The sequence below is a fragment of the Dermacentor variabilis genome, chromosome 8 (assembly GCF_050947875.1).
Source record: "Dermacentor variabilis isolate Ectoservices chromosome 8, ASM5094787v1, whole genome shotgun sequence".
In the NCBI taxonomy this organism is placed as follows: domain Eukaryota; kingdom Metazoa; phylum Arthropoda; class Arachnida; order Ixodida; family Ixodidae; genus Dermacentor; species Dermacentor variabilis.
Window position 1 is genome coordinate 40,801,257 of NC_134575.1, and position 26,768 is coordinate 40,828,024.

Here is a 26,768-nt window from a genome sequence, read left to right on the forward strand (position 1 = left end):
GCACTTGTAATGGATTCATTGCAGTAAGTTCACATCATCACAATTCAGACACTGTACTTTCATTGTCATAAAGTCCAGTGCAAATGGTGGTGCTCTACTATCAGCCGCATGCCAAAAATATAGAACTTTTAAAGGCCTACTGCATCAAAATTTTGCTTGGGCCAAATTGACTATAAATGAGTAGCATATACTGTTGAAGCAATCTTAGCAAAGTTACAAGAAAGGTACTTCTCTCATTTTTTTTAGTGACAGCTTAATAGCACCTTAGAGGACAGTGCATGCACCTGGGGTTAGCAGATATGACAGAAATTGTAGCACATTACCGACAATAATAATGGTTATGGAGGTCCTGCTGAAGAGCCAAACTTATTCTCACTGCTCTGTGGTGTGTGCCACTCCCAGAGAGCAATAATAGCAGCAGTCTTTAATGCTTTCAATGCCGCAAAAATTGAAAATTGTGCCAAACCAGAATTTTTTCTTTGGTTTCTAGAGATTTTTTTTTTCTGAACAAAATGGTGCAATTGTTTTTTCAATTCACTAAGGTTGCTTTATTTCTTAAAATTGCTTAAAATAAAAGTTTAAAGAAGGCTTCTCTGGACAGCACTGAGGTCTTGTCTCACAGCACTCTGCAGGGCTCAATACAGCACGAAAAAAAAAAAAAAAGTTGCAACACACATGTACATGAGAAGTGGCTACGTTTCCACAGCTCCAAAGGCACAGTTGCTAGGTCACCTTCGTGTGGTAGGATCTGAAGTAAGGTGTGGCACAGAGGCCAACTCTGCACTGTTCGCACAAGTACTGCGTCTCCTTGTTTTTCTGTGAACCATCTTTGTTGCCAGACTGGTAGCAAACTATGCATATCCTCTTGGGTGTTGCTTTCTTCTCTGCGGGGGGAATTCTGGGAACACGTCTGCCTTGGAGTCTCGCTCACGGGCAGCAGCAAGTACTTCCGGACCATCCACAGAATTGTTGTCGTCCGAGTCCTTGGGTGAACAGATTTTCTGTTTCTGAGCAAAGCTCTACAGCGCTGTCTTCTGACGAGGAGTTGTGAAAATACTTCCTTTTGCATGCCCTTTCGTTCCCACGCGGCAGGAAGGCAGTCGTGTTTCTTGTGCAGGCGTCTGAGGAGGTGGCAGTAAAGAGTTGGGAGAGAGGCAGTGTCACAACGTACATGTGATTACCTAGTGTCGAAAATTGTGGCTAAACTCAATTTGACGACTATAGTCGTCATGGGTTTGCTCTGTGAGGAATTTTCATTTATGACTAGTCGTTGATAATATGGGTACAAACACAGATCGCCACTATACTCGGCGTTAGCAGTAGAGAAAGGGTTGAAGCGAAGTTTTTTTTACCTCTTTTCCCCTCATTATGGGCGCTAGGTGCTGCTGTCACGGCGATTATACAACATGGGGCACTGTGTGCAACTGGGCATGTGGCAGTGAATATGTGAACACTTCTTGGCCAGTCACCCAGAATGTGCCACTGTGGGTAGGTGCGCAGATTTGCAAGAAGAGCAAGAAGTAAAGTCTGCAACAGAAAAATTGAAGAAATCGGCAGCAGTGAATTGAAGAAGCAGGCATGAAAAGCAGCCAAATGTGGAGAGAAAAAAAGTTGCCAGAATGGGACCAGTGAGAGGCTAATGGCAGAAAGGTGGAGGGAAGGGGGTCCAAAGCAGGTGTTGAGTGAGTAGAAGCAATGAGCTACAGAAAAGTGAGACCTGCTACGCAGAAGATCTGTTAAGGTCACCGCTACAACCAGTTGGAGACAAAAGCAGCCGAGTTGTGAGAAAGAAAGTTTGCTGAACAGAATGGGGAAATCGATGAAGGAAAACCAAACTAAACATGGGACATGGGTGTGCATTGAGTGAAGAGAGTTGAGCTACATAGAAGGGAGGAAGAAGAACTGAAGGAAATTTGATAGCGTCAAAAGAAAGCTTCGCTTATGCTCACACATATGCATGGGATCTGCTAATTCTTTTGTTTCAGTGTCAAAAATGTCTATTTTTGTGACACATCCACTCGTATTTAAAGTGTAAGATATTTGCTTGGAGGCTGCTTGACATTTACCCTATCCAAAGCCAGGCTCCTTTTGGGGTACAAAATTTAATTGCATTTGGCCTTGGAAGAGCCGATTTGGCCAAGGTGTTGCCCTCCACCTGCACCCATCCATCCATCAAGAACACTGCCATTACCCCTCTAAAAATCTTCCCTTAGTGTGAAAACGGCCACGAAGAGCATTGTTGCATATGAGCGGTGTGAATTGTACGAGTGCAGCATTAAACAGTACTTTTACATGAACGCATGTGTGTAGCATGTAGCTGTAGCAACATTGTGGAATTGAAGCTTGGTGAGGGTCTCTCATTCTGTTTATGCAGTTTCAAAATTTTAATGTTCAGCTTCGTCCACAAGTGTATGCCTGCACCGCATTTTTATAACATGGTCAGAGCATCTTCTAAAACAGTGGCACCAATGCAGTCGAATGCCTTTGTAACGAAAAGCTTGGGACTTCCAAAATACTTCGTTATATGGGTCATTTCGTTGCAAAGATCACGCACCGCACCACTCAATAAAATGAGCTAAGCATGTTGACCAAGAAAAAGCCTTAACATGAATTCAAGGCAGTCTAATAACTCGCAAAGTTTTTGTGCACGCTTTCGTCTGGTGAAATGTACGACTGTGCAGCCCACCTTATTACACCAAACTTCACAGCATGCTTAGCGGAGAAACCCAGGAGTGACGTAAGGTAAAGCTGGAGATTGTCAAATGCCACTATCACCTCCCTTCTTGACAAAATTCCTCGTTTTTTTATTGCGATAGCAATTATATGACACTCCAGGCGCATTTCTGCCGTCGCCGTGAGGTTCCGTATGAGTGCAGGCATGCGAGGGTGAGCCGGCGAACGCGGTTCAATCTCGCGAGCGAGGGACGCGGCCCGGATGCGTGCCCTCTCCTGGTTGCACGAGGCAGGGGGGCGAGGCGAGGGAGGGAGGGCGTTCTTCTCTGGCGGCTGCTACCGTAGAGTTTCTTACAATAATTTCTACTACGGTGCCTCGATGTCCTCGCCCGCCGCTCGGTACAAAGTAGAGGCAGCCGCGACGTCTACTACGGCGTTGGCCACGCGAATCGCAGACGCCGTAGTAGACGCGGTAGGAACGCGTTGCCGGCGCTTGTGTGTCTTGAAAGCGGTCTGCGACGGGGTCAAAGCATGGTCAAAGTGCGCGCCCCCGCGGGCCTCATCTTCAAGGCGATCTGCGATGTTTGCAGAGTGCCGGTAGCTTTAGACGTTTCGTTCGCATTGAAGCGACATGTAAAAAAAAGGGGGGGGGGGGGCGCTTTAGTGCCAAAACCACGTTCTGGTTATGAGGCACGCTGTAGTGGAGGGCTCCGGAAATTTCGACCACCTGGGGCTCTTTAATGTGCACCTAAATCTAAGTACACGGGTGTTTTCGCATTTAGCCCCCAATTGAAGCGACAGACACGCGAATGTTGCAATTCGATCTCTGCTGCCGCCGCGATTCCTCATTCTAGCATTCTGACAGCGAGTATCAGCGCTCATCGACTGAGATGTGTTCATGCTTGCTTGTGAGCACGCTGGCGGGCTAGTTCGTTTGAATCCAGAATGTGTAAGTGCGACTGAACGAGGACGTAGGAAGAGAGCGCTGTCTGTGTGTGTCTGTTTCTTTAAATGTCCTGTTCAGTCACGCTTACACGTTATATTATTCTTAATTTAGTTGTTAAGCGAGTGTCCACAAATTGATACGGCCGATAAAACTACTATGCTTCGTATACTTATCTGCAATTGGTGCTTCGCCTTTCGGGCGAAACTTTTTTTTTTTTTTTTTTTGAGACACGTACTTAATTGTGGATGAATTCAGCTAGGGGGGCAAGGTGGAGGGACTCAACCATCGACGAGCTGGGTATGCGTCCTTCTTGGAGGCAAAGGGTACGCAGCTCCACCGAGCCTCATCAGCACATATTTCGCCGAGCAGCTCGGCCGAGACACGAGCCAGGCCGTATGCCCTGCAACTGCTAAACAGCGCGTCGTCGACCGGCAACTCCTCCATGGGTAAAATAACTACGGCCCCAAACAAGCAAGCTCGACAAAGCGCTACGAGCCCGCACCTGCTCGAGCTGTCAGTCTCGCGCTTTCTGCGCTTGTGCGGCGTCGCGTTGTCGGGGGCTGCGCCTGGCGCAGACGCAGTCGCCAACATCAGGTTTCGCCATCGCGATATAGTGAATCAGAAGAAAGAGAGAAGATACTATAATCTCATTTTCAGCCGCCGCGCACAGCGACGATTAAAAAGATAAAGAACGAGCGAGTGAACATTGCGCAGTTTCGTGGGAAAGGGCGAGACGGACCGCACACCCTCGATCTTTCTCTCTCGCGCTTCGGAGGGCTCGTGCGGCACGGCGTTGTCGGGCGCTGCACCAAGTTTATCGCGATTCATTTTCAGTCACCGCACACGGCGAAGTTAAAAAAAAAATGACAACCATTCCACTCTATGAAGATGGAATGGCAGCGAAAGCTGACGGCAGTCAAAGCTCTCAAACGAAACGCAGTGTTTTCGCTGCCATTTTCCATCTTAATTCACAGAGTGGAATGGTTCTGCGTTGCGAGTCTGGAGGTGCCTGGGCTAGCGATTGTCGTTTTCGTTCACCATTGCGGGAACGTTCTTCGTCGGTGGTCGTTTAATTTGCGCCGGCGCCGTTTACGTTCTCGTTGCTGTTCCCTCAGGCGCGCCTCGTTATACGCATGTTCTTTGGGTGTACGAAGTATACGTGTCCACCCTATTGATAACACGCAGCTGTTTTTGAGCGCCTACACCTCTCCTACATACATAATGCGATAGCCTTGATGTCACGCTATTGTTCACGGCGAGCGTTCTAACATCTGTTCCGCGTTCGACATCTGCGCCGACGCACTGCACCCGTACAGGTTTGTTTGAAATCGCCAAGTCCGTTTCTGTTACCGGACGCCGAAACAAATTACGAAAGGTTAGCCAAATACTACAGCTTTCGCTGTAAAAAGAGAACGAGCGAGCGAACGTTTCTGCGCAGTTGTTTCGTGGGGGAAGGGCGGCAGACCGCGCGCCCTCGAGATGTCTCTCTCTCGTTTTCAAAAGCGTCGGAGCGGGCTTGTGCGGCATCGCGATGTCGGGTGCCGCGCCTGCGCAGGACGCGTGCGCACTCGCCAACATGCACCGTCTAGCTATCGCGAAACCGCCGCGCACGGCGAAGTTAAAAGGAGAGAGAGAGAGAAAGTGAGAACGAGCGAGCGAATGGTTTCTCATGCATTGGCGCTTGAGCCGTGCTCTCGCAAGGGTTGCAGAAAATAGTGCCAGCCTTTCCTCCTTTCCCCGCAAAAACTACTACTCTCCCTCATGCGTAACTGTTTCATGGGGGGAAGGCGGCGACAGAAGAGGAGGGCCAACCTTGCCTAAAACCCCTCCATCCACGCGCGCGACCCACCGCCGCTTTCTGGTCGGCGGAAACATGTACGGAGGGGCTTTAACCATTTAACCTTGCCGAGCGCGAACTATGTGCTCGAACTTCACCGACGCCACCATGACGCCACGGTTACGCCACGAAGTTCATGCGCGACAGCAGCCAGTTTCCCCTCCTCCAACCACGCAAACGCCACCACCGCTTTTGCTGGTCGGCGGAAACGTGTATGGAGGCGGCGCTTTTTGGGTTGCTAGGGGCAATTTAGCTAGGAGGCCTTATCCATGCGTACGCCTAGCTCTGTCCCTCGGCGAGTTCTTGGCGCCTTTGTATCGCAAGTCCGACCTCAAACCACCGACCGCCGCCAATCACGGAAACGGGCGAAAGAGGCAAAGGAAGCAATTAAAAATTTGGTCACGCATAACTCGAACCTTCTCGCGGGGAAGGGAGGCGGTAGGGAAAGTACACAGTTAAGTGTATCACTTCTAGTGCATGGGCGTGTACATTAGCCCGCGCGGGACGAATGCAAACACAGAGCATCATGTTGCACTCGAACGTACCGGGCGTCTTCGCACAACGTACTTCGCGCAAAGTATTTTGTACGAAACTATATATGTAAAGCTAGGTCACAGTTAGAACCAAATAAGCGCTGGCGTAATACCGCGGTGTCACACGGTCCTCTTTCGATCGCGATCAAACCTAATCTTTATCGAATTTCTCGGTCTCGATTGGCTCCCTTGCGCGAACTGTGGTAGGAAGCCAATCACTGTCGAGAATTTCGATCCGGATCAGATCGCGATCGAAAGTGGCCGTGTGACAACGGTATTTTTTATTGCAGACGGCGCGCGGGCAGGGGGGCCGGGAGCAGGGTTTTTCACTTTTCTTTTGCACAGCCTCGCCGGGGCGTTCACGGGTTTCCTGCATGTGCAAATAACAATAATTATTATTGTTATTACGCGCGATCGACTGTGTCACTGCAGGCGTAGGACGGTCTATCTCGCAAAACCCCTCGTATAAGCACTTTCCATGAAATATTTTTTATAGCTCTTCGCGCATTTTTACCTAGCTAGAAGTCGCACTCCAGCTCTCGAACATCCAATGCACAAATAAAGAACGTATTGCGAAGTAACTGTTTTCAAGCATGCGCGAAGTGCCACGTAAGCAAACAAACGCTAACAGCGATGATGACAATGATGAAAGTTTGTGGTTATTTCCTTCATGGAGGAAGGAAAAATTAGGAGAGGGCATTACGTCACGCAGCTATTCTTGGCAAGCGAAGGCCCCGTGATGCCAGTCCCTTTGCTCAGTACCGGCACAGCACGTGACCTCTTCCGTCGAGATCACGGAGCAAGAATCGAGGACGCTGAGGCGTTTGGTTCCCAGTTATAAATTTTTATCAGGTGCGCGCTTGTTCGGCTTCCCTTTACCATGGCTCCACGGAGGAAGGAAAAAGATAAGAGGGAGCACACCGCAACGGGATTGAAGCCAAACCTGTCGGCCCAACACCTTATCGCACGTCCACGTAGTGCAGGCAGAGCCACGGCAGGGCAGCCAAACAAGCGCGCATCGTATAAAAACTACTCGCGTAGCTACTGGCACCACTGGGAACCAAACGTCTCAGTGGCAAATCTCGATTCTTGCTCTGTGATCTCGACGCAAGAGGTCACGTGTTGGGCCACCACTGTTCGTTTCACGGAGCGTTCGTTTGCCACATTTTTGTAGGAAACTCTATGGCTTGCCAAGGTTGGTTGCGTGACGTAATCCCTCCTTAATTTTTCTTCCTCCATGCATGCGTGACTTTGCCTGCAGAGCGGGCACACTAAAACCAACCGCACACGTTGGCGTGCGATCACAAGTTGGGCCGACAGGTTTGGCTTCAGTCGCGTTACGCGATGCTGCCTCCTAACTTTTTACTGCCTCCATGCTTTCCTTTAAAACGAAGGGAGGTGTTGTGTGAGATAGGTGTCTATAACCAAAATCTGACGTCTATGACGTGTTTCCGGCTTTCAAATCGATTCCGTCGCGTGCAACTAGCAAACGCATAGCCTTCGAGATCTGCACTTGCTAATTAGAGGGCGTCGCCACTGAGACGCGTATTTGGAACAGCCGAACCTGAAAAAAAGAACAAAAATAATCTTTCTAGGTAACACCGAATTCAACGATAAGATTTGCGGCGCCCGTTGACAATCTCGGAGGCAGAACTTGGTTATTGAGATTGAGGGCGCTCGTCGTGCCGAATTTCGTGTAGGCTGGCGCACCGGCGCTAGCCACCGCACCCTCGCACCGGCGTGTTGCCAAAACGTTGACCAAAACGACCAAGTTGTACGGGTTGTATCGTTGTATGCTCGGTCTGCGTCTAAGTCACGCTGGTCAAAACTTTTCAAGCTTGTTGACGTCACAGAGTTGCGTTCAAATTCAGATACGTTTGTACGTCTGTGTACTTTCGTCTAGTGCGCGCTTTTCGTGTGCGGGTTGTGCAGGAGCTCTTTTAGTGCGTTTTGCCATGGATACCATGGAGGAAGGAAATGCGTCCTCAAGGCCACACCGGAAATGCGGTAAGACGCTTGAACGTGTTATAGTGGTTCGCAAGCCTTTAAGGCGATGCGAGGAGCGCTTCTAAAGGCACGTTCGGTAACAATGACGGCGGCACTTGAATTCTTGGAAGCGGAATGCTTTCGAGACGGTGGGACGCAGGAGGTCGCCATGTTTGGAAGGCCTTTGCTGGCAACTGCGGTTTAATATTTGACGGACTGTGGGCCTTCTGCTACGATCGATATGATTTGACTCGTCTCACCAGCTGATTGTTATGTCAGACGGGGTGTGCGATGGTAGACTGCACGTTTCAGTGGCTTTGGTCGACGATTTTCACACGACGCTTTTCACGTTGCAATGGAAAGCTGCCGTGACGTAATGGGATGAACGCTTGCCACGAACGCGGAAGAACGCGGGATTGTGGTAACGCCGCCGACTTTGCTGCATTTGGGCTTCGCGTGCCACACGGGTCCATATTTTCTACTTGACCTGTTGTGAGGATAACAATGTTGGACTGGGTTGGGTGGAGCGGCGCACGAAAAAAAAAAAAAAAACGACGGACGCTATATTTGCAGAGTGGGCACCGGCACCGATTTGCAGCTCGTTCGAAACATTTAGAAGTGTGGATGGTTGGCGAGTTCGAACGACTTCATTATGTCGCTGCATAGCGCGAGAAAATGTGGACACAGGTGAAGAATACAGACGGTAGGAGCGCTGACTTACATAAACGAAATGTATTACACGCAGAATAGGAAAATGAAAACAATAATGAACATCACGCATGCGCGGACGGTAGGATTCATGGGGCACGACACCGAATTTTTTTTTCCATCAGATTAGCCTCATTCTTTGGCAAAGTCGGCGACGGTTGGCCAACGCACGTGTCACCATTTCTTGTCTGCATGTAACAAATTTTAGAAGTCAACATCTATCTTCACCGTTGACAACACTTTTTTTTTTGCACTGTGCAGCTACACCATGAAGTTGTTTGGTACATATTTAGAAATTTTTTTTAAAATGTGTATGGGGATTGCCTGTGAAGAGTGGCATAAAAGCTCGAAGTTCTCAGCCCCACATATGTGATCAGCACATGCATTAGCAAATTCAACATAACATTGCAGAACAATGAATACAATTTTCTCAGAATTGCACATTGACAAATAATATTTGTAGTGGATACAAAAGGCACATTTTGAGAACATCTTGGTCTCCTAAGCCAGTAAATAAAAGGGAACTCGCTGTGAAATATTGCCTTCATCATATTGATGGAGTTAACTATGCGCTTACTGACTTGCATTGCATAAAAAAAGTTGCATATGTAGTGGCAATGTGTGTTTGAAAAGGCGGCAGCACTAAAAAGACATGGACGGAGACAAGACGACAATGACGAGCCCTGAACTTCCAACAACATTATTGTGAAGGGTTCACGAATATATACATGCTGTCTGAGCCAAGGTTTATCATCTGTGCATGCATAAATATGCCAGCTCTTTGTGTGAAAACTTGATGGAGGCCATGCTGACACGTCCCTCCCCAAGTCTAGAGCGTTAACTTTTACTCGCTGGCTTTGTTTGGTCATGGTCTTAGTGATGGGGTGATGATTCAGAAAATTGCATACGCTGTGAAATTTTTGCATACTGTAATTGGTGCATCTTTCTTTTTCTATAAAGGCTTCTTAAACCATCGGCACATATTTCCTAACAGTATGCATGCAAGAATGCATCTGCATCTAGGTTTATTTCATCATATCTGAGTAAAACAAAATTTTGGATGTGGACAGTTTTGATTAAAACAAATTGTGTTTATAAAAGCATGCCACAGCATGTATTCAACCTGGTGCACTTTCCATAATATGTAACATTCAATTTTGTAGACTGTGAATATTATCTTTATCTTTGTCACAAGATGTCACTGTCAGTGTTGTTGCTGCCATGCACTTGTCTGGTAACCCGGCCAGTACAGTGCAAACAGTACAGCTAAAAGCTTTCATTCTATATGTGCTCTAATATCAAATGCACTTTGAATTTCTTCATAGACACATTATATATGTTACCCGCCGTGGTTACTCAGTGGCTATGGCGTTGGGCTGCTGAGCACGACGTCGTGGGATCAAATCCCGGCCACGGCAGCCGCATTTCGATGGGGGCGAAATGTGAAAACACCTGTGTACTTAGATTTAGGTGCACGTTAAAGAACCCCAGGTGGTCGAAATTTCCGGAGTCCTCCACTACGGCGTGCCTCATAATCAGAAAGTGGTTTTGGCACGTAAAACCCCATAATTTTAATTTCTTTGCATTATATATGTTATTGTATGGTGTTTTGTACTCGCTATAAAGCTTTGTTATTCTCTGTGTCAGATGCAACTAGATTGTTGACGAGCAGGATGTGCAATCATACAAGTTTCAGTGTCAATGAGAGAGACTAGCGCAGCAAATATTAATTGAAAAAAAAATTAAAAGGCGAGTGAGCTTTATGCAAAAAGTTATTCACCGTAGAAAGCCAGTGAAGGTTCATCTAAAAAAAATTATTAAACAAGAAAAATTAAATAATTTTGGGTGAGAATAAAAACAAAAAAAGCATGCCGAATTCCATAGCTATGAGAACAAATGATACTGAGCCCTACTCATACGGCATGAAATTATGAACTTGTTCAGGTGTGCTGTTGCATGCTTCGTGCTTTATTAAGCATAGGCTGTAGTGTATCAGTCCTTGAACATATGTACAATTAAGGCAGTACTTTGTGATCACAGTTTATGAAGCTGATCTTGTTTCAGTGCGGCGACTTTCCCAAGAGGCCATCAGTGGCATGCTGGATGACCTTTCCGACAGCATGGATGACCCTGATGACCCTGACTTCATGTTGGAGCCTGAGAGTCACCACAAGCCACAGCGCACGCCGACCAAGAGATTACGTCGGCCTTCTTCAGGCAGCTCAAGCACGTCTAATGATTCCGACTTATCTGCCAAACCACCAAAGAAGGCTGCTGTCCCACTCAAACAAGTTGGAAAACCGTGTTCGGGGACTATAATCACGGTGGTGAAGCCAGGCTTCAGTTTGATGGAAGATGCAAACATCACGCAGCATACGTAAGTGAAGACTTGAATTAGTCTAAATTAACCTCATCAGTTTATCATCTGCATAGATTAGGTCTCGGTAAAGTATTTTATTGAAAACTTTTAGGACTAGGCTACTGCAGAAACCGCAGCCACTGAGTGCCACGGGAGCACTCAAAGTGAAGTGATAAGTGTGTTGGCAAGTGTATGGCATTGAAATGTGTATTGCGTAGGAAGAACAGCACATTTTGAGAGCATGTACCAGAAGGCAGGAAAATATTTTGTGCCAAAGAAATGTGACACATCGCCACCATCCATGGCGGCACTGTGGGGTGGCACAGCACCTAAGTCTTCAGACACCAGAAATCTCTCACATGACAGCATATGCTTCTGAAACAAACCTGTTTGAGTACGACAACTGCCGAAAGAACCGCAGGAAGCTATTTGCTTTGCAACTATAGAACCATCGAAACGAGTGTGGTTTATTTAAAGAATGATGCACTTGAAGGTGCGTAGTATTTGTTGCAATGAGGATGTTTACATAACATTTGTGGTTTCGTTGCATAATTTTGTAAAATATATAGCCGGCAAGTAGCACAGCTGTTGCAGTAGTATATTTGGTTACATGTATACACAGGCTTAATGCTTGTGCTGTCCTGTGTTGAGCCATGTTGGGTGATGCAATGCAGGTTATCTCTTTTCCTTCCACCATAAGTCTAGGTCCGCAATATTTTGTCTTTTGGAATGAAACAATTCAGAATGCACTTGCAGAAGTCCAGCACTTTTGGAGCTTCCATTGGCTTTCAGTCGTAAGAAAATTCTTCAAAATCTGTAGACAGTGCTGCCATGAGCATGGAAGACAAATCTTATTCCGCTGAATGCAGTGGGGAGCACACAATCTTTCATAAAAGATCCTTTCTCTCCCACAAGAAAGCCATATATGACAGCTTGCTGCTATACCTGTTGAGGAGCGGGACATCCCATTGGGTGCACTGAAGATGTGGCTGTTTATTTATTTTTAGTAAATGTTTTTCTCCCTTTCTCCTGGGGCTACCGAGGTTTCCCTGTTATTCCCAGTCCATGATGTCACGTTGACCTGCACCAGCTATTATTGTTCATGGTCATGAGTTACTCATCATGGGCAGGCACATCCCTCTAGTCTTCTAGCTGTTTATCCTGTCACCACTCCTTCATTGCTGTCTGACACCTTTATCAGGTACAACCTTGAAGGGTTGTTATAAGTGCCTTATGAAAAGAAACGAAACTAATAAAGGAGCAAATAGGCAGGGCACTATCACGGGCCCCAGCTGGGAGAAACATAATCAGGAGGAATTGGCAATCTCAACATCGCACTCCTTATATGTCCATCCTTAGTAGGTTCCTTCTCAGAAATTTCTGTGAGGGTATATTCACTGAAAGGCGATGCAGTGCCCATTGAATGTTTATGTAATCCTGTGAATAATCAAGTGTGTTGTTCAATGCAGGACATTCTCTAGTGCACCAAAGGCCTTACTAGAATATAGAATATGCAGATGCAGTGTACGTGCAAGAAAATTTAGTTACATGTCTTATGCCACTTTCATTGCTAAACTTCGTCACCCTTGATATCAGTCATGATGCGGTGGGAGTAGCGTAAAGTAAAATTACTTTACCTGATAATTTTTCGTTTACCGCCGAGGCGATTTATCGGCCACCAAACTCAGATGTGGCGCCATTGCAGGCATTAAGCGAAACTATCGGAAGCTTCAGATCAAGTTATGCTGCTTGCTGGTGACGTCAATTTGCCACACCTTCACTGGAGCAATAATATTTGTGTAGTGAAAACATATAGTCACGCTAACATGAAATTGGAGAACATTGTAGATACTTATGGTCTAGAACAGTACATCAACGAGCCAACCCGTGAAAATACCGTATAGTGTGGAATATAGGTCGAGGATTTTTCCAAAAATACTACTCAAAGGTGACCCCTCGACTTATATACCAGCCCTTGGCACAACTTGTATATGTAACAACATGTAGTAGAACAACATGTAGGCAACATGTAGAAGTGTAGACCTTTCGGCATCCACATCGTTATTGCCTCCGTGGTGAACGACGCGGCCCAACGTTGACGTGGCCTATGCAGTTGGGCCGACGCCATCCTCCCTTTTTGTGCAGCAATCATTCCTGGCATTGCTAACTTCCCAACAACCCACAAAATGAGCACTAGTACTCGAAGTCAATTCACCGCGAAAAAGAAGGTGATTGAATATGCTGAAATGCATGGGAACATGTCCGCCCAGCGTCCCTTTGGCATCTCGGAAAAAAGCGTCCGGTAGTGGCGAATGCAGAAAGTCAAGCTGTCTGCCTCCAGCATGCGGAAGACGTCCTTTTGCGGGTGCCACGCGGTGCACCCGAAGCTCGAAGACAAGGCGGCGGATTTCGTCCACGAGCATCGTGCCAGATCCTTGCCAGTGACAGTGGAACTCACCCGCATCAAGGCTAGTGGGATCGCCTGAGAATCGAGATTGTCCAAGGAACAATTCAAGGGCTCCATTTACTGGGTTCGTCGCTACATGTGACGCAAGGAATGCGCACTTAGACGGCGCACATCAATCTGCCAGACGATGCCAGAGGCATACGTGGACAAGCTGGTCGAATTCCAGCGCTATGTTATCAGTCTCCGGCAGCAGCATGGCTACATGTTGGGACAAATCGGCAACGCTGATGAAACGCCGGTGTGGTTCGACATGCCGTCATCCACCACAGTGTGCGAATGCGGCGCAAAGGAAGTCAAGCTTCTTTCAACGGGAAATGAGCATTTGCGCTTCACGGTGATGCTCACGTGTACTGCAGATGGCAGAAAGCTGCCCCCATAAATAATCTTCAAGAGGAAGACGCTGCCGAAAGAGGCTTTCTCGCGAGATGTTGTCGTTCGCGTGAACAAGAAGAGCTATATGGACGAGGCCCTCATGCTCAATTGGATCAAGACCGTCTGGAATCGGCGACCTGGCGCACTCCTACGGTATCCGAGCATGCTCGTCTTGGTTGCTTTTTGTGGGCACTTGACCACAGGTGCGAAGCAGGCACTTTGCGACGGGAGGACGGAGCTCGCCATTATTCCAGGAGGCATGACGTCAACACTTCAGCCACTGGATGTCGTGCTCAACAAGCCCTTTAAAGACTGTGTCCTTGAACAGTATTGGCACGCACTAGTTACGCTAGAAGTCGAGGAAGAAGAAGTGTGCGTGGTAGCTGCTGCAAAAACGAACTGTAAACGGCCGTTCGCTTAGAACTGTCTGTCTGGCTTTTCCTCTCGTGACAAACTGGTGGAGGTGCTGGGTACGCATCCATTGTATGCCTACGGGTCCTGAACCAGAAGCTACCGACGCCAGTACCTCGGGAACGGCAGAAATCTATCGAAGCAGCCGTCGCCTCCAAGGTCTTCCACCGCAATACAGTCTCCTGGCAAGCTCCGTGAGGAAGATGTCAACAACTACCGCAAGCCAAACCGAGGGGATCCCAAATGCTGCCGTACCATGCATTCTCAACGCGCCTCGCACGCTTAACCCGTTCCATGGCGACGCCTTTGAGGACGTAGAAGACTGGTTGGACCATTTTGACCAGGTCGCCACCTTTAACGACAGGGACAATCGCCGTTAGTTGAAGAACGTCTACTTTTCCCTTTTAGATGCAGCGAGAGTATGGTACGAGAACCACGAAGCCTCATTTACCAGCTGGCAGGAGTTTTACCGACTGCTTTGCGAAGCCTTCAGCACTCCCGAAAGGAAAGAAAGAGCCAAACAGGCACTGTCTTCGAGGTTCCAAATGCCAAACGAAACCGTCACCATGTTCGTTGAAGACATTACGCGATTGTTCCGTCGGGCCGATCCACTAATGCCAGAAGACAAGAAGATGTGTCTGTTAATGCGAGGCGTAAAGGAACAGCTTTTCGCGGGCCTCATGCGCAATCCTCCTACAACAGTCTCTCAGTTCGTTCGTGAGGCAACAGTCATGGAACGTATGCTTCGGCAGCGGCTCTCGCAGTATGAACGCCAGATCACCGTGACTGCAGCTGCTGCATGCTCTCTCGTACCTGCAAATGATGACAGGGAGTCCCTTACCGAGCTAATATGCCAAATTGTTCGAGAAGAACTGCAGAAGTCCTATGCATCGGCTCCGGCACCTCCCAGTGCCGCGGTTCTTACGGGTGTCATTCGGGAAGAAATCGGCAAAGTGGTTCATCCCTCGCCACCAACACGACCCGAACTTCCCACGTTCTCGTACGCGGATGCTCTTCGGGCTTGCGCGCCATCGACGGGCCGTTTTTCACAGCCGCCTGCTGGGATTTCTCGACGCTCCCCAAGTCCGATCCACCGCACGAATCAGCAAGCACCCTTTCATCCTGGTCCGCGCAAATCTACAGTACGGTGCACCCCCGACAACAGTCCGTTGTGCTATAACTGCGGGGAAGCTGGTCACATGTATCGCGACTGCCAGTACCGATGGATTGGTCTGCGGGGATACCATCCGGACGCCCGTTGCCCGCGCTATGGTGAACACCCGCACGAAATCGAGCAATACTTAGAAAGTAACCAGCTTCCTCCTGCCCCACAGCGAAGACAGTCACGGTCGCCTTCACCTCGTCGGTACGCGTCACCAAACTGTGCTCGACCCGCCTTTGATTCCGCTGGAGTCAACGGTGGAAGCCCGCTCCGGGGAAACTGAAAACGGTGACCTCCGGGGGTGAGGCCGCTGTCATGCGAACCGTCAAATATCCTCCGCTGACGCCATCCCCTTGCGACGTACCGGTGACGCCTTCATTCAAAACTGCAAAAAGAACTTCTGCTGCTATTACTGCTTCCATCGACGGTTATTCGGTAACTGCACTTGTCAATACGGGAGCTGACTACTCGGTTATGAGTGCCTCACTGGCCACTCAGCTACACAAGGTGCTGACAGCGTGGGACGGCCCACATCTGATTACGGCCGGAGGAGACCTCGTGTCACCCATTGGACGATGCGCCGCCAGACTTGCAATTTCTACTTCGACTTTCGTAGCGTCTTTCCTTGTGCTGCCCAAGTGTTCTCGGCTAGTTATACTGGGCATGGATTTTCTCCAGGAATATGGGGCAATCATTAACCTTCGTGACTTGTTCGTGACTTTTTCTAACTATGTTTCTTCGGATTCGAGTGTGGAGGATGAACATCACCGCCCGGCTTTACGCATGGTCGATGACTGCGTGACGTTACCGCCTCGAAGTAGCATCTTCGTCCTCGTTGAATGCCCCCAAGACCAACTAGGAATAGGCATCGCCGAAGGTGACCTCACCATATTGCTGGATCGCGAAGTCGGCGTCGCATGAGGTCTCGTAGAGCTCCAACATAGGCAAACCACGATTCCAGTTACCAACTTCAATGGCGAATACAAGCACTTTGCGAGGCATACCACCATGGCCTACTTTGAAACGGTGGCCAAGTCCAATGCCTGTGCTTCAGTAACTACAATCTCGATTCCGGAGTCCAGCGATGTGGACTTGACCAGTCACATCAACGTCAACCCACAGCTATACCAAAATGAGAAGGAGAGGCTCCTCACTCTGCTATCGTCATTTAGCGACTGTTTCGCCACCACGTCGAAGGTCAAACAGACTCCTTTAATCAAACACAGAATCATCACTGAACCGACCGTCCAACCTGTTCGCCAACACGCTTATCGCGTGTCGCAGAAAGAACAGGATGCTATTCGTCATCAAGTTAAACGAATGCTCGACGATGATGTCATTCAACCATCGACAAGTCCTTGGGCTTCACCTGTTGTATTAGTTAAAAAGAAAGACTGTTCACTACGATTCTGTGTCGATTATCACAAACTGAACAAGATCACGAAAAAAGACGTTTACCCACTTCCTCGAATTGACGACTCCTTGGATCGCCTGCGACATGCCCGTTACTTTTCTTCAATGGATCTGCGTAGTGGGTACAGGCAAATTGAAGTTGACGAACGGGACCAGGGAAAAACGGCGTTTATAACACCCGACGGTCTCTATCAATTTAAGGTCCTCCCTTTTGGATTGTGTTCCGCTCCGGCCACATTTCAACGCATGATGGACACAGTTTTATCTGACCTCAAATGGAACTCGTGTTTAGTCTACTTAGACGATGTAGTTGTTTTTTCCACCACGTTTGAACAACACATCCAGCGGCTTGAGGCGGTTCTTCAAGCTCTCCGCACCGCCGGCTTCTCCCTGAAGCCTGAAAAATGTCACTTTGGCTACGAGGAGCTCAAATTTCTAGGTCACATTGTCAGCAGCACCGGTGTGCGCCCTGACCCTGGCAAAGCCATGGCAGTTGCTCTGTTCCCGATACCGAAGACAAAACACGATGTCCGCCGATTTTTAGGGCTTTGTGCGTATTACCGCCGTTTTTTACCCAATTTTTGTGAAATTGCCAAACCTTTGCAACGACACATCAAGAACGACGTCACATTTGTTTGGGGCCCGGCACAATCCGACGCCTTCCACGACCTTCAGCGACGCCTACAGACGCCACCGATCCTTGGTCATTTTGACACCGAGGCTGACACAGAAGTGCATACTGATGCTAGTAACGTTAGTCTCGGAGTGACACTCGTACAGTTTCAAGCTGGTGTTGAGTGCGTTATTGCGTATGCCAGCCGAACCTTGTCTGCTGCTGAAAAAAACTACTCAGCAACTGAAAAAGAATGTCTGGCAGTCATATGGGCTATCCAGAAGTTCCGCCCATACCCGTATGGATGCCCCTTCCGTGTCGTCAGCGACCACCACTCTCTCTGCTGGCTGGCGAATCTCAACGATCCTTCAGGCCGTCTCGCAAGATGGATCCTTCGGTTGCAGGAATTTGACGTGACCATCATCTATAAGTCTGGCCAGAAACACACTGACGCCGACTGTATCTCCTGTGCCCCCGTCGAACCCGCACCACTAGATACTGACGACGATTCTGGTTTTCTTTGTATTCTTCCGTCTTTAAACCTTGCTCAACAGCAACGCCAAGATTTCGAGCTCCAGCCCTTGATTGAATACCTTGAAGGAAGCCGCCCACAACCCCCACGGCAGTTTGCGCGTCACTTGTCCTTTTTCTGCCTACGTGGCGACATCCTATACAAGCGGAACTTTCACCCTACGGCAACCATTTTCCTGCTCGTTGTTCCCGCTACTCTCCGTGACGACGTTCTACGTGCATGCCATGACGAACTAACGTCCGGGCATCTTGGTTTCACGCGTACTCTCGCGAGGATCAAGCAGAACTACTATTGGCGAAAACTCGCAAAAACCGTGAAGCAGTACGTCAGAAGTTGTCGAGATTGCCAGCGTCGCAAAGTTCCGCCACTGAAACCAGCTGGTCTGCTTCAGCCTGTCCGACCTCCTTGTTCACCTTTTGAACAAATCGGGATGGACTTACTCGGCCCATTTCCCAAGTCTTCGGCTGATAACCGCTGGATCGTTGTCGCCACCGATTAGTACCTCACTCGATACTGCGAAACACAAGCCGTTCAGCGAGCTACTGCTTCAGATGTTGCTAACTTCTTTATTAAAAATATCGTCCTTCGACATGGTGCTCCTGCTGTCGTCATCACAGACTGTAGTATGGCCTTCACTGCCCAGTTGGTCTGAGATATTCTACAGCTGAGCGGAACAACGCACCGTACGGCAGCTGCGTATCACCCGCAGACTAACAGTTTAACTGAGCATCTCAACAAAGCGATTGCGGATATGCTTTCCATGTATGTTGCCACGGATCATAAAAATTGGGACGAACTGCTTCCGTATGTGACATTTGCGTACGACACTGCCCTACAAGAAACCACCGGGTTTCCTCCTTTTCGTCTGGTCTACGGACGCGACATCACCACTATGCTCGACGTGATGCTCCTACCAACTTCGTCTTAACCTACCGCACCAGATACAGACGCCTTTGTTGAGCGTGCCGAAGCAGCGCGGCACCTTGCGCGGCAACGAATTCTATCCCGACAAAGTCAAGATGCTCGTCGATACAACATATGCCATCGAGGCGTCACATACAACCCGGGAGATCTTCTATGGGTTTGGACCCCTATACGTCAACGAGGCTGGTCAGAAAAATTATTGCGCCGATACTTTGGACCCTACATAGTTTTGCGTCGTCTAAGTCCTGTCAACTACGAAGTTATTCCAGCCGACACTTCGCACCACTCCCGTAGACCACGTTCCTCTGACATTGTGCACGTTACCAGGATGAAGCCCTACCATTCGCGCTGACTCTCATCCACAAACTTTGTGATGCGGCCCCTGTCGTCACGTCCATTGTCTTTCTCATTTCTTTTATTTTCTCCTTGTGGCATTTAACATCTCCCCAACTTTTATTTTTTAATTTTTTTTGGAGGGAGGGGTAATGGCACGCACTAGTTACGCTAGAAGTCGAGGAAGAAGAAGTGTGCGTGGTAGCTGCTGCAGAAACGAACTGTAAACGGCCATTCGCTTAGAACTGACTGACTGGCTTTTCCTCTCGTGACAGTATAATCAGCGGATGGCCAGCGACAACCCGACGACCCCAACCGGCTGGCTGCGCAGGCTGCCTCTCGCCACTGTGGCCGCATGGGTGTCGCCGACTTGGCGCTCGCTGCCCAATGTTATGGTGGTGCGGGCATCCACGAAGGGTTGCATTAGCAACTCGTTGGATGGCACCAAGGATGACATGTTGTCAGGCGTAGCCAATGAGAAGCATTCGTCTTTGGACGAGAGTTCAGACAGCTCGAACGAATGAGCAGGCGACGAGTCTGGCGGCACCAGTAAATAAAACGAAGTTTTGTGTGTTATATAAAGAGGCCAAGAACATGTATTTAAAAAAATTGAACGATAGATTGAGAGCCAATCCTAAACGTTTCTGGCAATACATTATATGGGGTGTGGTTCTGACAGCCTCGGTACAAACGAAATTGTGTGTAATAACCAAGCTATTATAGATGACACAGATAAGGCGAACTGCTTAAACAATTATTTTCAATCTATCTTTTCGCCAGTTCAGGATTTTACTTCTTCATACTACGCCAGTAGCATATCCCCAATGAACCCGATTGAGTTTAGCGTAAGTGGCATTGAAACGCTATTAAAGCAAATGGATCGAACAAAAGCAGTTGGCCCGCATGTAATTTCTCTGCGTATTTTGAGACGCTGTACTGAACTAATTTCATTTATCTGCACATAATTTATAAACAATCCTTGTTGAAAGGCCTCCTACCTACTGACTGGAAAACTGCTCGTCATTCCAATCCATAAACTGTGACCGAAAAAGGATGTTGAAAATTAGATACCAATTGCTCTAATTTCGGTAGTGTGCAAGGCAACGGAACACATTCTCTACTCTGGAATAATGAAGCACTTTATTGAAAATAACATTTTAACAAATGATCAACACTGGTTTCGAAAGGGGGTTCTCATGCACCATGCAACTTGTTGAAAATTATCATGATCTGGCATCTGACATTGATTCAGGGGGACATACCGACTGTATCTTCTTATATTTCCGCAGGGCATTTGACACAGTAGCGCATTCCTTTCTTTGCAACAAACTTAATCTACCAAACATAGACCTTGCTGTGCTTAGGTGGGTAGAAAATTATTTGTATCAATGGCGACAATGTGGCAAAAGCTCTGGGTACGTTGATGTGACATCATGAGTCCCACAGGGCTCTGTATTGGGGCCACTTTTATATTTAGTTTATGTTAATGATATTTCAGTGGGTATTTCATCACATCTTAGACTGTTTGCAGATGATTGCATTGTGTACAGACAAATAAGGAGTGAAAGTGGTGTTACCCAACTGCAAACTGACTTGAAACATGCTCAGGATTGGTGCTCTATGTGGGAAATGAACCTAAATAATACAAAGTGTGCCTACATTTCTTTTACAAGGAAGCGGAAGCCAATGGAGACTCAGTACCTTTAGACAATGAGTCTGAAGAAAAGGCAGTTAGATGTAGATATCTAGGTGTAGTCTTTTCATCTGGTTGCTCATGGAATGCTCATGTAAGCGATGTGGTTGGCAGAGCTGGAAGGGGCACTAAATTTTGTACAACGCAACTTAAAAATTGCGGAACTGAACTTAAAAAGTATGGCCAATTTACCATGTGCTCTGCCTATACTAGGCTATGCCTGTGCCATATGGGATCCTTTGCATGTTACGCTGATTGATGAAATAGAGAAAATTCAAAATCGGGCAGCTAGGTTCGTCTTGGGACGGCACAAGAGAGGGGGGAGCTGCACTCAGATAAGAAGTGAACTTGAGTGGGAACTGATTTCCTCGCACCAACAAAAACTGCTGTTGAAGTGCTTTTTTGAGATTTTTAATGATAAAACATGAATTAACAAAGAAAAGTGCTTTAAAGAAGCTCATTATCATTCATATAGGACTGACCATGCTTTCGAAATAAGGGAATTGCAAACCAGGACGGACCTATTCGCAAAATGCCCTTTTTTGTTAGAGTGGAGGAAGTTGTCCCAATTGCAAGTGTGCTGTAAAAATGAAGATTTGTTTGTGTCTCTGCTGTAAACCCCCTTGCTGTAGCACCTTTTGGCAATGCGGGGTAAGCTCTGAATAAAGAATAAAAGAATAAACTGAATAGTTCATCTTGTGGTTTGTTTTGTTAGCACCCGATGTGTCACGTGCCTCTTGGCAACAACCAAATTTCTTGCCAACATGTTTGCCAATAAAAAAAAAATCGAAATTTCTTTTCCATTATGGTACAGTAAAACCTTGTAAATACGTACCACTTAATAAGTAATTCCAGTTTAAATGTAGTCGCGATGAATCCCCCGCCCTGTCACCATTGACCCTAATGTGTTGGCTGACTGCTTAAACCGTAGTCTCTTGATGCGTGCCAAGCAGTTAGTGCACGGTATTCATTTCATTTTTCAGCGTGTACAAGCCTGGAATTGGCAAAATATCTTGCACACAGACCATTGATAGCGAAAGTGCGGTGTATGGCCCTTTCCTCTACTGCAGTCGCCACCGATAGGCACGTCAAAACATGGTAGCCATGACGTGGAAGCACTAGGTGCTATGGGATGATAGCCCTTCCGTTTCCAACGCAGCTAGTCTGTTGACTGTCATGAGGGTGTTCGCATAGAAGTGGGACCTGATGGAGAAATTGGCTTGTGGCCTTGCTGAGTTTGAAGATGCCATCATCTCTGTAAGGCCGCGATGGCGCAAGTGAAAATCGCAGATTTTGTTGTTGTATGCTTGCAAATAAATCTTGTCCGTGTGTGTGTGTTTGAGTAAAAATTAACATGTTTTTTGGCCAGTAAGTCTATAGCCGCTCATCTGCCCTTGTTGCTTAATCAATACATCGCTTAGTGTGTACGATGTGCATTCCCCAAGAACCACGTATTAATGAAGTTTTACTGTACAATGTCTGCTGTGATTGCAAGATGGCATGCTGTTTTAATCCTGGCCCGCCATTTTCCAGTTCCCCTCCTGTCCTTGCTTCATATCTCACTCAGCTTCATTGCTATGTATCAGCTCAGCCCAAGAGTTTGTTTCACCAACAATGCAACTTGCTTCACAGAATTTTTTCTTTTCCAGTGTGTGCGAGTGACTTTGAAGACTTCGTTTTTGCCATTCTCACGTGCCTATAATATAATGTGTACGAGATGTATAAAGGTGCCTTTGATGCGCCTTTTATTGACACTTGGCGTGCTTCGTGACATTTATTATTTTGTGAGCATGTCCGAGGCACTTCGCTCTTACAACAAGGTCCTTCAGTCTCTCGAAGACTAGCCTGTTAGCTGCTGTGCTCCTGTGTTGCACTTGCAATATCTGCCTGTCGTACTGTTCTGCAGGCCCACCACTCACGGGTCCAGGTACATCTGCTGTGTACGGAACTGTGCGTCGCGGGGCCTGAGCAACCTGGACGGCCTGTGGTTGTTTCCGCTTCCGCAGGATGACGAGACTCGTCGGCTGTGGACCGAGGAGGTCCCCATTGACCTCGAAGGAAACCGTCCTGCCAGCCCTCGTGTATGTTTTCGGCACTTTGACAGCTCAAAGTTTGTGCGACGTCAGCAGCGCTTGCTGGGTCTCCAGAAGGGTGCAGTACCGTCTGCTACAGCTGGTACCGCGCTTCCAAGTGCATCTAGCAACAGCAATAAATATGCCAGAAAGAGCACGCTGGGAGATGCCTCAAAAACCCCGCAATCTGTTACACCCACAAGTGTTGCGGTGAAACAGTCTTCGGTTTTGCAGCCATTGAGCACGAGATTAGCCAAAGTGACGACTGAGCTTAACACGAAAGGTCCACCAATTCCAGCGTCCCCACCCATTGTGGGAAGCACTGCGGCAAGTTCAGCTTCATCAATTGCTCAACCTAGCAAGGCAAAAAGTGAAATATTCATTGATCTCACATCGGATGACATGACGACTGACGTGGAGGCTGATATTGGGAAGTCCCAATTAGCTGCGATGTTGTGTGGAACTCTGAAAGAGGAAGATACCAACCTGTCTCATGCTGGGCATTCATCACTGTTGACAAATGGGACAGGACCATCGGGAAGCATGGATGACGACTGCTATGAGCTCACGCTCGAGGACATTGAAGAAGAACTGCCATGGGTAGTGCCCGACATGCACTGGGATTCTGACCTGAAGGACGGCAGGCTACACCTGGTCTGGTGCAATTCCCCTGACCAGGAAAGCAGCAAGAAAGTCATTCTCGACAAGGACCTGCGAGTGAGTGTGTACATTGGCAAAAGACAAGTGGTGTTGGGCGTGCAAAAGATTACAACCATTGCAAGTCTCAAGCAGCTTTTTATAGAACTTGGCAAGATGTAGCTGGTCGGCCGTCTCGAGTGTCAGTTTGAGTGAAAGCTTTCCTTGTATGTGTTTTTTTTTCTTTTCTTACCCTCCTTGTTAGAAAATATTTCTTGGTGGGGCAGATCTTCAGAAAGTTTATGCTGGTCCCGAAACTTTTCATATGGCAGTGTCTTTTCTTGCTGCTGCCATTTCGCCTTCATGTTGTATATTCTCCTGAGTGTTCATATTCCTTAGGGGGCATGAACCAAGGTATTGGAGGCACGAGCATGTGCTTGGGAAAGTTCTTGAGACGACATGATGTGCGCCTTCATTCCATGTTAATAGCATAACGGTTGCTTTGTACATTTCTTGTTGTTGCCTTTCAGATGCAATAGTTATTGAGGGGGTGCTTGAATCTATTAAAACTTCAATAGAACAGTTAATGCAAAGTTAAGTCAACAAACTTGCTTTGTGCAAGTATAGATAATTAATCCTCAGTTCAGTGCGGATGAGTATGTATTGCCAAAGCTGGCACAATTCATCGTGTGTAATGTTTTAATCACAAGTGTGTTTTCTTTTAAATATTGCATCTGGTGTGCTTTGTGATGTGCCATTTGTGTTAACTTTATTGAGGACCAGGTGTCTTAGTCACTACCTTCCAGTTTAACTGTACATACCTCATCATGTTGTTGCCATCAAGGCCTTTGTATTTATTGATATTCAAGACTTTTCATTTTATATATATATATATATGATTTGCAAGCGGCAGGTCATGAAGCCAATAAAAAGGTTTCTTACATTCCTCCATGTATATGTATGTATTTTGCGTGTGCATAAGCTGTCTATCGCAACATGAAATTGGGTACGTGCCAAGATTAAGGCTTGTGTTGGGTTGTGTAGCAAGAAATTGGCATAGCTTGTCTTCACATCTTGACGAACATTGAGTTGTTTTGCTCCGTTCTCAATAATTATGAAAACTAAGATGAGAGCTGGCACTTAGTGAGCACACACGTGCTATTGCAAGTGCCTAGAGCGTGAGCAGACTAAGACACAGGGCGGAGCACTGGCTAACAACTGATGTTGTTCATCAGTGGTTACGGCTCATTGACAGAAGTTGTATTACCGGTTGTGACTGGTGACCAAGGAGCAGCTCACGGCGATTGATGTTCTCATCGGCAAGCATGACCTGGGCTGCGATATTGTAGCGATGCCTTTTCCGGATGCTAATACCTTTCGGCGCTTTTCGCGTTCATGAGTGGCTGCGTTCGATGCTCCTCCCGAGGCAAAGCGTCTCTTGACCACTCATGAAAGCGAAAAGCACCGAAAGGCATTAGCATCGGGAAAAGGCATCACTACGAAATCGCGGCCCTACACATCGCTACACTGAAATGTATTGTAATTGATGCCATTCACGTCTGCTCGTACTGCAGTCGCCACATACAATAAGTGTCAGTGTGTGCAATCATGGGCACAGGAATGAATCTGTTCATTCAGAAGCTTTTCTACTGCTGTTGTGCGATTGAAAAAATGGAGTATGGAGCAACTTACCCCCCAAAGCAGTCTCCTTTCGACTATTTGCAACCAACTTGGTCATGCAGCCTGCGTGTTTCGTCAGTGGGAATGAGCCCCAAGTCAGCACTCCATCGTGTCTCATTCCATCCTGTATCTTTGTCTGCTTGCACTGTACATACAGTGCGTTTGGAATAAATTTGACACAAAGACGGAAAGAGGCTGCAACTTCAGCAAAACGAAATTTATTGGACACATGAAAAAGGGACATAAAGCTGAAAAGATCGCAAAGTGAAATCACTCAAACAAGTCACCCTTACCATCCATAACTGCCTTGAGATAGCTCCCCAATCTGCCATATGCGAACTTCACGGTGTCATGATGGAAAGCTGCAAAAGCCACCCGATCAATCAGCTGGGTCTTGGTGTTAGTGACATTGCGGTTGGTTACCTACTCAACCACGCCCCACACATGAATAATTCACAGGACTGCTATCAGGGTAGTTAAGGGGCCAGACACTGGGACCGGTGAAATTGTCGAAATACTCGGAGAACCACTTCAAGTTTTTCCAGCTGTGTGGCAGTGAGCTGAGCCTTGCTGCCACATGTAGTGTTGTCTGGTAGCCACCCTCTCCATCCAGGGTTTTACAACAGTGCGCAACAGCTCCACATACCCATTCCAATTGAGCCTAAGTCCCTGTGGAAAGACTTGTGGGGGCATCTTGCCACCCTCACTAGAGACGCATACAAACACCTGCAAATTTTGGGTAAATTTTGTGTTCATGACATACTCAACATCGAACACATCTTCAGCCACGGCTTCATAGTCTACTGCGCCTCTGCATTTCATGTTGCATCGCTTTTACTGTGTTCAAGGTGCGTTGAGCAGTTGTCTTGATTGCAGATCTTGGCTGCCTGGCACGAATCATCGCGATACAGGTAACATTTTTATAATTTTTCGTTGGCTTCCTCACGTACATTGCAGTTCTGTTTGGTTTGGTGGATTTATCAAAAGATTAAGATTATATGTAAATTAAAGCAGTACAGTTGAGAATACATATTTCTAAGTATATCAACTGTAAAATTTACCCAAACCACCCGGTACTAGCGCTGTTGCACCAACAAACCTAGAGAAACGTGCCAATGAACATGCGAGACATACAGAAAGTAGAATGCATCTCCAAGAGCTTTATCTAGCAGTGGCATAATTCTTTCGCATGATCACGAGGACCTAACGTATCAGTGCAAGGAAAATTGTTGCCTGCCTCGCTGTGTGTAAACAAAGCACATCGCATGTTAGTAGCTTCGTTCCTGTGTAATATTCCAGACGTTGTAGACGTGTGCACGCCCACAGAGCAAGGAGCAATAGAGAAATAGTTCTTGGCACAAGAAAGGACCAGCAGTCTGACGTAACATTGAATTAAGAAGGTGCCGTGCATTGCAAGC

At 47.4% G+C, this 26,768-nt stretch overlaps 1 protein-coding gene across 2 annotated transcripts; it reads left to right on the forward strand.

Annotated features, from left to right (window-relative positions):
- Window positions 1-7,608: 7,608 nt before the first annotated feature.
- Window positions 7,609-24,616, forward strand: LOC142590119 (uncharacterized). Of its 2 annotated transcripts, none has more exons than XM_075701986.1 (3): window positions 7,609-7,996; window positions 10,733-11,060; window positions 22,869-24,616. In XM_075701986.1, the coding sequence occupies exons 1-3, from the start codon at window positions 7,783-7,785 to the stop codon at window positions 23,851-23,853; spliced, it is 1,527 nt and encodes a 508-aa protein (XP_075558101.1). In that variant the 5' UTR covers window positions 7,609-7,782; the 3' UTR covers window positions 23,854-24,616. The 2 variants fall into 2 exon arrangements, with proteins under 2 accessions (XP_075558101.1, XP_075558102.1); XM_075701987.1 differs by having other exon boundaries at window positions 7,612-7,996; window positions 10,748-11,060.
- Window positions 24,617-26,768: the final 2,152 nt, after the last annotated feature.

Coding starts and splice junctions, on each gene's coding strand:
- LOC142590119 (XM_075701986.1), top strand. CDS start 7,783: ATGCTCGGTCTGCGTCTAAGTCACGCTGGTCAAAACTTTTCAAGCTTG. Junction 7,997..10,732: donor AAGGCCACACCGGAAATGCG/GTAAGACGCTTG, acceptor CAGTTTATGAAG/CTGATCTTGTTTCAGTGCGG. Junction 11,061..22,868: donor GCAAACATCACGCAGCATAC/GTAAGTGAAGAC, acceptor ACTGTTCTGCAG/GCCCACCACTCACGGGTCCA.